The sequence below is a fragment of the Pseudochaenichthys georgianus genome, chromosome 6 (genome assembly GCF_902827115.2).
Source record: "Pseudochaenichthys georgianus chromosome 6, fPseGeo1.2, whole genome shotgun sequence".
NCBI lineage: Eukaryota > Metazoa > Chordata > Actinopteri > Perciformes > Channichthyidae > Pseudochaenichthys > Pseudochaenichthys georgianus.
Window position 1 is genome coordinate 3,787,836 of NC_047508.1, and position 11,557 is coordinate 3,799,392.

An 11,557-nucleotide genomic window follows, 5' to 3' on the forward strand; every position below is an offset into this window, starting at 1 on the left:
GATCAATAACGCCCCCCCAAGACAATGGTAGGGGAAACACTGGCTAAGGATGTTCTAGAATTCTATTTTTAGCAGTATTATTAGTAGTAGTAGGAGGTATTGAGGAGCTGCAGATCTCCTGCCCTATAAAAAGTATTCTACACAAAAATAATCACACCTTGATCATTTTAATATATGTTTTAATAACATTGAGCATAACGATGCAAAATAGTTCAATCTCTAAAAATATTCTCAGGATTTGCGACCAGTCATAATCGCAGTGGTGCAGCCATGGTGAAGATGACGTACAATGTGACAAAATAAATAAAATGTATACTCTTCACAGGGAGGGCGTCCCAAGCTGGAGAGCAGGGGTCAGATGGGGGAGGGGGATTGTCTGTGGGAGAGGAAACGACAGGTGGCGCCAGAGAAGACTGAAACGGGTCAGGGCTGCAGGTCGTTGATCTTCCTCTTGCGGTAGTTGAGCACCAGGCTGGAGGCGGTGAGCTGCGAGGCCCGGCCCTTCTCCCAGCTCTGGAAGCTGTTGAGGCCACTTTGCCCCGACGAGAACAGAGCCTTCTCCAGGCAGTCCAGACGCTCCACCAGCGCCGACGTGTCCTCGTTGTACGCGTTCTGAGACGAGTCCATGTTCCGCCTGAAGCGCCCGATGAACGTCTGGACCAAAGGCAAGGACACACACAAGTTAGAGGGAGGAAACACACACACATACAGGGTACTGAGGGAGTATTCAGGTTAGGGCTGAACAATTCACATTTGAATTGAAATCAAAATATGGACTGGTGCATGTTTTAAACTGCAGGAAGCATCTTTTGTTTTAAATATGTGTTAAAACACCATTTTGAATGAAGAATTGTGGAGACAGAGATATTCTAGTCTTCGAATCATATTCTACATCAGGGGTGCCCAACCAGTCGATTGCGATCGAGGGGAGATTCCCAGTTTTACAGTTAATGTCCTATAACATATTCTTCCCGTGCCAGAATAATACACTGGAACGCATCAACACTTTGTGATTGGCGTCACCCCATGTGTCGGGGCGTGGCTGGTGGGCACTAGTTTGCTGACGTTGTCCGTGTCAACAGGAGTGACAGTCCGCACACACACAAGACCGCAATTATGGAAGAAGCAAAAAAGCCCAAAATATATCATTTTCACTCCGAGTGGGAGGATGATTATTTTTGTATCTCTTCCAATTCAAAGTCCATCTGTCTCATCTGCAATGCGAGTGTGGCTTTATCGAAGAAGGGTAATTTAGGAGCGGCATTTCAAAACAGTGCACAAACGCTACAAGCATACTTGCCAACCTTGAGACCTCGGAACTCGGGAGCATTTCAAAACCACCGCGGTGCGGGGGGAGGGGGGTGCTAGTGGATCGCCGGAGCTGTTAGATTAACATTAAGGAAGGAAACCGGGCGAGGGCAATGAAGTCGGGAGTCTCCCGCGAAAATCGGGAGGGTTGGCAAGTATGGCTACGAGACGGAATTCCCTCCTTATTCTGTCCTACGCTCCAAAAGGGGAGGGACCTGAAAGGACAGCTAAATGCACAGCAGTCCATTTTCACCAGGCCAACAACAAGAGCAAGGCTGCTCCAGAGCATCTTATCGTGTCATGAAGTCTTTCAAAGACGGCAAAGTTGTGAAAGAAGCTTTCCTGGAGGCTGCCGACGGGGACAGTAAAAATAACAGAAGCATTTCAACAGGTTTTTGATATAATAAAAACTCAAGTTAGATACCGTTATTAATCAGCTGTAAGTTTTAGTTTGTTTGAACTTATTCATTATAATTATTGTACACAATGGTATAAGAATGCAAACTTAAATTGATTATAGTCTATCATCAATTCAGGATAAGAAACTAGTGTTGCTTGCATCCTATTTTAAGGTATTTCTTTTTATACTCGACTAAAATGCAACAAAAAAGGGTTTGATTCCATTAATTTTGTCTTTTTTTTTTATTGCATTTTGGCAGCAGATTCCTGCGTAGCTTCAGATCTGAGTCGTCTTATTAGTAAGCCTCATTTATACTTTTGTAGCAACACTATTTTTATATAATGGCAAAGAAAGGGTTCAGAGTCTTTTCTTTTTTCCTGTGTCATATGTGGCAGCACTGTTCAATGTTTCTTGAAAACATTACCCACTGTAGTGACGTGTGAATAAACTCCAACTCTGTATCAACAACTCTGTTGTGTAACTTCAGTAAAATACTTGTATGTGTGTAGATTAGAAAGAGGTAAGATAAAGGATCTGCAGTATTTTATGAAGTATTAATCGTACAAAGGTCAGTTGTATACAAGTAGAAGTCAGGGCTCGAGCTTAAGGACGTCCCGTCGTCCCGGGGCCGAAAAAAATAGTGTCGGGGAGGATAACAAATAATTTTGGGACGAATTTGGGACGAGAGTTAAAATAAAAATACCCTGCTAACTAGTGCTGTAGCGACGCGTCGACTTCAAAATATCGCCGACGACATATTTCCGCGTCGACGCGTCGCTACACACGTGGGTCACCCAAAGCAACAAGCAGTTCGCAATCGCACTTCAAACACAATGGAGACTGAAACGGCTACCACCTCCTCCTCACAGGATTGCGCACGAAGCCCTCAAACGAAAACATCTCGCCCTAGGTCTTCAAAAGCATGGGAATATTTTAAAGTTAGTCCAAAACGCAAAGATATTGTCATTTGCAGTCTTTGCCAAATGGAGTTGGCATATCACACAAGCACAACGGCTATGTTGGAACATTTAAAGCGGCAGCTAGCTGTGGTGGCTACCATTAGCAGCTAGCATTTGCTCTCCGATTTTTACATAAAAATGGAATTATGGATTATAAATTCAATCATTTTTTTATACATAGACGTTAAAAACCTATGGATTAACCGATTCAGTCGCGTTTTTTCTCATTTTAATGCCATTGAACACGTCTTTTGATCAGATTGACAGCTACGGTGAGACGATCTGCCTAGAAGCTACGTAAAGGTACGTGTTGTGATGTCTGTGTTTGCTTCCCCTGTCGCGAGTCCGGATCACTCAGTGATGATACTATATACCTACATAATCTGTGGAACCTCAGCTTTAATCGGATATCTTGTAAGTGCAGCTACGATAAGTAATAAGGGTACTTTTATCTTGAGTTCTGTGCCAATGTCCGTTAGCATTTTTCGCTCAGGGGTCATTTAGATGCTTCTTATGAGACTTGTGTTTTGTTTTGGTGAACATGCTTTGTATCGTCAGTTAGCTGAGATTATTCCCGTTAATCTGGTATAACACATTAATAGGTTCTTAAATATTAAGATCCCCTGAGACACAGTATCGTGAAAAAATATTTGTTTTACATTACGTTTCTTTTACATTACGTTTTTTATGAATTGAACAACAGAAAAATAATCGTTAGATTAGTCGACTAATCGATCAAATAATCGCCCGATTAATCGTTTTTGAAATAAACGTTTCCCCCCAGCACTACTGCTAACTCTACTACAAACGGCGATGAAAATGAAACCGACTGCACGTTTTGTGTAGCACACAGTTATTAAACCTCCTTGTCAACATAAACACACACGCACAAAACATTTAGCAACCCGCGAAATACACACACATGTAGCTACAGCTGTGCCGCTGGCTGTCAGCCAGCCGCCCAGCTGGCTGTGCCCGCGAATTCCTGGCCCGCAAATTCGCGGGTCTAGCTATGTACTGAGTGTGTGTATTTCGCGGGTTGAGTGATGTACAATGGCATCCCATGGAGGAATTCTGAAATGTTTTACCGTGACATCACAAAAACGCACAGCAGAACCAGACCCTGGAGCGCCGGTCTCTTTATTTACTCCTCTTCATCCCCTATGGGTAATAAGGCTGAGAAGAGAACCCTCCATCATATTTAGTCCTTAGCAATATGCTGCCTCTCCCCATGTAGGGATGGGTACCGAGCCCCGGTATTAAACGGGCCCCGGGCCGGAATTATTAAAGACAGTGGTAACATTAAGCTCCGACGTTTTCAGACTTTTTATCGGTACTGGAGACATTTATAAAATATATGTCATATGTATTATTGCTACATACACATTATATCGCAGTTTTAGTTTCACCAACTCCGTTTCTAATATGCAATAAGACTAAAACATGCGTCTATGATGTATTTTCGAGCTTTCCAATCCAGACGAGATCTCTCTGTCCCGTCTGTGTGCGAGGGGGCGGGCCGTTCGTAAAGGTCTCCTGACTGTGTTACAGACTGTCATCCTGGTTAGTGGTTACTCTGGGTTCTGTCTTCAGGACACAGTGTTGGATTTTTTTGATAATTGGATGGGACTTGATTGGGACCTGGGCGCCTCCCTAGGGAGGTGTTCCAGGCACGTCCAGCTGGGAAGAGACCAAGGGGTAGACCTAGGACCAGGTGGAGGGATTATATCTCTTCGCTGGCCTGGGAGCGCCTTGGGACCCCCCAGTCAGAGCTGGTTGATGTCGCCAGGGAAAATAAAGTTTGGGGCTCTCTGCTGGAACTGCTACCCCCGAGACCCGACCGCGGATACGCGGGAGAAGATGGATGGATGGATGGATGGATGGATGGACTTGATTGGATTCAATATTATTGTAATTTTCTCGTTTGTGTGTTTGTTGAAATATATTTGGCCTTTGTTTATGTGATTGAATAGTTTACTCAAATAAAAAGGTTGATGAATTATCATCTAATGATTTGTATGATGTTTTATTTATGTTAACCCTCTGGAGTCGGTGGACGCGCCGGCGCATCCAAGTGCGCATCATTTACGTAAATTAATCATATATTTTCGATTATAAGGAGTAGAAATATGATTCAGATATCCGCGGAATCGCTGAAAGAGTAGCTTTCCAGCGGTATCTCCTGTGAGACTGTAACCAGGGCACAGCAGCCAATATGGCCGCTCAAAGCAGTTTCACTTTACACTGTGGGATTGGTGGATTCGGGTGTCCGTCAAGGAAATCTCGGCCGGCAGACATCATTTTAAGCTTTTGAGCTACTTATCTCATCACACAGTGCTCTAAGGTGAGTAATTTGCATATATAGCAATACCAGAGATTGTCCTGAACATTTTGATATTTAACACATGGGGTGCCATGTTAGAAGAAATATATTTAAAAGGTGATTTAAGAAAACATCTAAAAATCGAGAAAATACCCTTAGACTCCAGAGGGTTAAAGGTCACTTTGAATGATTTTAACTAATGATAATGTAGAAAAACTAACATTTTAAATTTGGGACGGTCCACATTAATTTCGGGACGGCTTAGATTGTATTTCGGGGACGGTTCCGGGAGGATGGGGAAACAAGTTAGTCGAGAGCCCTTGTAGAAGTGTGTGTATTTACCTGGTAGCAGGCCGTCAGTAATGGCTCCGCCTCTCTATTTGGACTGGTAGATCTCGGCACACTGGCAACTTTAAAAGTAGCTCTCGGTTCAAAAAAGGTTGGGCACCCCTGCTCTACAGACTTAACTTTACATATAGATCCTCAAGAGAACACGACAAACCTTTTAATATAGATTTCATGAGTAATGATGCAAAGATGATCAATGTCTCCAATGCCTGCATGAGGCCTGCTGGCGCTCTTCTGACTGACCTAGTTTGGAAAACCTTTGATATGTAAAACTTCAGATAGCTAGAACTTCAGGTTACTCGCCTTCAGGGAAAACCAGCTCTCAAAATATTCCTACAAATATTAAAACATCAAAGTTGTGTTCAGCTAGTTCTAACATTTGAGTACAAGTACAGCTGGCATATAGGCGATACACCTGCATTCAAATGGAAATCATAGTTTGCACCAGAACGATTACATTATGGATGTTTTAGAAGTTTCTACTGATTTGGTTCTTTTTAATAATAAATCACATGGAAATGGGGATCCGACATCCAGCTGATTACTTGAAAGGTTGTTTTGTGAACACCAGGCAGACACTTATTCCACTTTAAGTGTGTGATTACCTTGTGGGGAGAAGTCGTATAGTGTGTGTGAGATTAGAGAACATCTGCCTGGAACAGCTGCAGCAGACGCCCAGCAGGCCAACATGTGTCTGATCCCATTGCTCCCTCTAGCTGTGATGTTTGGAATGACGCTGGCTGTCCAGTTGTGAATCTGACTTGTGTCTTTTAATATATGATGTTCTTTTGAAAAAAGGGTGTGGGTGTTGCAAGTTTGTAAAGCATGTTATTGTTTATCTCTCCCTACCACTCTCAGGAACTAAGTAAAATGAATGTTGTGATATGCCAGAAACCCTACTGTGTGCATCACAGCCACTGCTTATTTGCAACGTTGGCAATGTTAATAATTGCTCCTTCAAGACTTCTATTGGATTTCTTATTTTAAAATGCTGCTTTCTTTTTGGGATGTGGACTTATAAATGTGTGCTTGTGTATTCTTTGTAAGTGTTGCCTTTAATCTGGACTCAGTGATGCAAACACAGGCATGGTGAAGAAAGAGAGAACTATTGGAAGCAGAACAAAAACAGCGTCATATACCATCTGACAAAGGCCTGTGCTATAATGCTTCAATTAACTGCTATTCTTTATACTATACTCAGATCAATAGGAGACAGAGGTGTTAAGTTATAAATCAAGGGGTTTTATTATTATTTACAGCAGGGGTGGGGAACCTTTTTCCTTTCAATTTTTACATCATCCTCCGAGGGTCGTACAAATGATTGAACTCAACCTCTGCTTAAAAAAACTAAAATCACAGCCTATTAATTTGGCCTTTCTTTCATGCTGTGCAAAGAAAAAGCAACCTCTGAATCCAGATATCTCACCACGACTCACGCATGCATGCATGTGCACGGTGTGGCGTGACCACCAAAACAGAAAGATACGGACACAAGATGTGTGCAAATGTATTTAGTATCCTATCCATGTGAACATGATTTAAGTGGGGGGGGACGGGGGGACCTAACCTCCTCTAGTGGGGTCCGGGAAGATTTTTTTTTAAATATTGAAGTTAAAAGCATCAATCTGGTGCACTTTGAGAGCAACATTAAGAGATCTATGGATCCATCTCTCAACACCCATATGAAACAGAACTGTAAACAGATTCTTCTTTTTGGATATTTTACAAATCACTCCCCTTTTAAACTCTATTCTTGTTATTTTTAACAACTTTTGTGTTACTGTCATATAGTATTTTATACCTGTTTTTCATTTAGTCTCATTAATAACTCTATTGATCATATCAAGGTGTGCCTTAACCTCACTGAGCTGAGGATATTTGAGCCTCTCAGGAGAGCTCTCTTCCACCTGGTTGTAGAAAAGCTCTTTAAATTCGTTAGCATAGCTAGCTAACCAGATGCTAATAACAACAGATCGCCACTGTGCTTACAACTAAAGACACAGCCACGCAAACACTGCGGCATGTGTACGGCTCCTTATGGGTATTGCAATATTTTAAGAGCTGGAGCGGCGTTCCGGTGCTCAGCACTCCTTTCAGACGAGACATATACGCTCCTGTTGAATCTGTCCCTGGCCAGGAAAAACAGACACTCGCTTGTTTAATTATTTTGTGATCTAGATTTCTTCTTTCGGACGGACTGACGGACCCCCCGCCCCCAAAACGAAAACTCTTCGGTTCTCCACGAATTACCCAAGTCACCCAAATCAGCGTTAAAAAAGCAGGAGGCGCCGAAAAGCGAGTAATTTGCATCACTGTGGACTGTACCTTGACTGTTGTAATGCTGTTCGTCCCCCCTGAGTAACGTGTGAAAGGCTTTGTGAAAGTGTGAAGCCCTCGGACATACAGCCATGCACATGTAGCTCACAGAAAAGAAAGGAAGATTATCCAAATGTGCTCTCACTTTCTGTGTAGCACATTCTTCCTGTTGATGCGGCTGGGACCCCTTTCCTGTTTCCATTGACTTCATGTGTAATAAAACACAATTAAACAATAGCTCTGTCTGCCTGCCTACCGCACATCGTTTGTTTATCGCTGCATGACCATGATATCGGCCAGGGTTCCACCATTACCAAATAATGTCTTTGCCTTTCATCAAGTTTCACTTTTTTTTTTTACTTTTCAGAAAAGAGCCGGTGAAGTTCCTGTGCAAGTCGGATAAGAAGCTTGTTTTGGCCGTTTCTATAATAACAAACACAGAGAAGTGAATTGCTTTCAGCGGATTGGCCGGACGGACCCTGGATGTTGCTGCCGGTGAGTGTGTGACTTACCTCTGTAAGCGCATTGTCCTCCTTTCTCTACGGCTGTCAGACCGAGCAATGAAGCTCATTCATACAAAGCATAACAAACTCATATTAAGTAGCTACCGCTTCATACCGAATACCGGGTTTTGTGTGTGTGTGTGTGTGTGTGTGTGTGTGTGTGTGTGTGTGTGTGTGTGTGTGTGTGTGTGTGTGTGTGTGTGTGTGTGTGTGTGTGTGTGTGTGTGTGTGTGTGTGTGTGTGTGTGTGTGTGTGTGTGTGTGTGTGTGTGTGTGTGTGTGTGTGTGTGTGTTTCACCTGCAGCAGCGTCTGTGCGATCTCAGGATTCTCGGGGCTGTCAAAGTGCAGCATCTGGGAGCCCAGGCCGTAGTAGTAGGGCCCCATCTTGTGCAGATCCACCACGTTGGGGTCAGCGTTGAACACGGTCCTCCAGCCCTCTCTGTACACCTTGGGCAGCTCCACGGACAGCACCCTCCTCTTCTTCTCGTACAGACCCTTTGACAGCCACAGAGGAAGCTCCATCTTTGTACCCTGTGACATCAGAAAGAGTCCTCAGAAGGGGGAGTCATGTGAAGACCCCTTCTCCCTGGGGTCCAGCTGCATAGGTTACCTTTGTTTTGTGATGCCGACTTTAAAACCAGGAAAAGACACTTAACGATAACTAATCTCATATGCTGGAACCAATATAATATCAATGTATATATAATGACCAGCCTTATGAAGGGGGCCTCCTCTGTAGTGTAAAGTGTTCTGGATCAGTTCAGCCAACAGATAAGGACCACCAAACACATTTCATTATGCTCAATTATGTGTAACGTCACCGCTGGATGCTCAGTAAGGAAGTTGCAGTATCCTCGATGAACTGTAATGGAACCACTAAAGTTGTAATGACAATGACAACGTGAAGCGTTATTAGTTTTCATTTCAAGTTTTAGCATTTTCTACCTTAGTTTCCTGATTTGTGTCCTCGCTGTTGATTGTTGTTGCTTATTGTTAGTGTAATCATGGGACGTGTGTAATGACTGCTTTAAAGGCATTACATTATTTACAGAGGTGGAAAAAGTACTCAAATCTTGTACTCAAGTAAAAGTAGAAGTACCAGAGTGTACGAATACCCTGTTACAAGTAAAAGTCCTGCATTACAAATGTTACTCAAGTAAAAAGTACAAGTATTATAATCAAAATATACTTAAAGTACCAAAAGTACACACACACACACACACACACACACACACACACACACACACACACACACACACACACACACACACACACACACACACACACACACACACACACACACACACACACACACACACACACACACACACACACACACACACACACACACACACACACACACACACACACACACACACACACACACACCACACACACACACACACACACACACACACACACACACACACACACACACACACACACACACCTCTCTATTGGGGCTACTTAGTAATTTCTAAATACCTTGAATACAATGAACATTAAAGCGATCAGGGCGACATTTTCCTCAGAGCTTTACTCACCTCCGGTATGTCGTGCGAGTCACTCGACTTCTCCAGGAATCCCAGCCGGGGGAAGCTGCACTCTGTCCGGATAGGAAGTCTCTCATGTGAGAGCAAAATATCGTCGAGAGACAAAAAGTTCTCCTCCATCCCCACCCCAGGTTTTACTGGTAAATATGACTGTGTGTCCATTTTGTGCTCAAATTAGGCCAAAAGTAGCTTTATGCCAAATGATATAATCAAAATATTGAGCAGAGGTCTCTCCTGTTGTGTTTTCAACTCTTCCTCTTCGCTGTTTTGGCGCCATGGAATGTTGACCAATCAGAGAGCGACGCTGTGACAGCCAGACGAGAGCAATCGATTCAATCTTCTTCTTCTTCTTCTTCTTCTTCTTCTTCTTCTTCGGGCAACCCAACTTGTCGGTGCATTACCGCCACCAACTGGACTGGAGTGTGGGACAAGAGATGCAGAAAACAATAAACAAAAGAAAGAAAAGAAAATAACCAAAACTCTAGATTATTTTACATTTGTATCAATTTCTCTTAGAAACGTAATAATCTCACAATACATATTGCCTGATGTTTTCCCTAACAGCCCTGATAGCGAAAAGTGCTTTCTTCAGTGTCTGGAAAAGCACATTTCTCTGAGTACTATATTTCCTGCAAAGCAGTAAAACATGGTCAACAGTTTCTGGCTGGCTACAGTGTATACACTTTCCGGTTGGATGCTTTCCTATTAGGCCTATACTTAAAGTATGATTGAGACCTGTATGACCTATTCTCATCCGAGAAATGACATTTTCCTCCCTTCTTTTAAACCCCACCTTCCTTCCATCCCCCACATGCCTTTGCATTTGATAAAGATGTCTTCCTGTATCATTAAGGTACCAATGTTCTTGCCATGTTGTTTGTGCATATGTCTGTATGAATGTGTTAACCTGCGCTTTGCTAAGTGGAACTTCTTTGTCTGTGTTTGTAATTCTGAGTGTTTGTTTGGCCAGAATATCCACCTGTTCATTACCCTCTACACCAGGGGCCTATACTACGAACCTGGTTCAACCTAACCTGGATATGTTTGAGTTAGCCGGTTGGCCTAATCCAAAACATACGCGCTCTCGCTAAACTGTACTACGACGCTGGTTATCAAGTGGATCGCTCAAGCCAGCCATGTCCTATCTAGTTAGGTGCGCGTTCACATGAAAGGGGTGGTATTTGGAGCATTCGACCAATCACAAACATGGAGAAGCGCACTGACAGCGCAGCGTCATACTTCCTGAATGAAAAGTGAACTTTAATACTAGTCAAAAATGAAGAAGTTAAACTTTAAACATCCATGACTTAAACACTTTATCCAGGATAAAAGCCACAGAGCTACACCTGCAAGGTGAATACAGCTGGTAAAAGAAAAAGTGTTTGAATACGTACATTAACAGGTTTATGATATCACTGCCCCGTCTAAAACACGATCTGACTTCAATTACATTTGTCTCGAGTGTTTCGTCAACTTATGTGTTGCTTAAAATAATACTTCTGCATACAGTATGTGACACTGTGAGTGCTGCACGGCCAGATACGGCTCAGCTGACTCAGATAAGGAGATATGTGATACATTATGAAGTGATATGCCGCGGACTGTACTTAATGTACTCTGATCCGGTTACTTATGTTGTGGCCGATATTTAAGTAAGCTTTCTTAACGCTAATGTTATAACAGTCAGATTGCTCTGAAGATGGAGGTGATATTCTATTAATGTTCACGTTCACACAGTCGGTGATTTTTGCCGGCCGTCTTTCCTGCGACGGCAGTTTTTCTGTATTTCCTTTCTCCTGTAATATGACTTGATCGCTTTAAACTCCGCACACTGAGCTCTGATTGGT

General features: G+C 42.9%; 1 protein-coding gene across 1 annotated transcript; it reads right to left on the reverse strand.

Annotated features, from left to right (window-relative positions):
- Positions 1-201: 201 nt before the first annotated feature.
- On the reverse strand, positions 202-10,078 carry gins3 (GINS complex subunit 3). Its single transcript, XM_034085516.1, has 3 exons — positions 9,702-10,078; positions 8,455-8,688; positions 202-654 (listed from the first exon to the last, which is right to left on the reverse strand). Exons 1-3 carry the CDS (start codon positions 9,870-9,872, stop codon positions 424-426), a joined length of 636 nt encoding a protein of 211 aa, XP_033941407.1. The 5' UTR covers positions 9,873-10,078; the 3' UTR covers positions 202-423.
- Positions 10,079-11,557: the final 1,479 nt, after the last annotated feature.

Excerpts from the sequence above, each read along its gene's own strand:
- gins3 (XM_034085516.1), bottom strand. The coding sequence starts at position 9,872 with ATGGACACACAGTCATATTTACCAGTAAAACCTGGGGTGGGGATGGAG. Across the intron at positions 8,689-9,701 it reads ACTCGCACGACATACCGGAG|GGTACAAAGATGGAGCTTCC; the intron begins GTGAGTAAAGCT and ends CTGATGTCACAG. Across the intron at positions 655-8,454 it reads TCGCACAGACGCTGCTGCAG|ACGTTCATCGGGCGCTTCAG; the intron begins GTGAAACACACA and ends CCTTTGGTCCAG.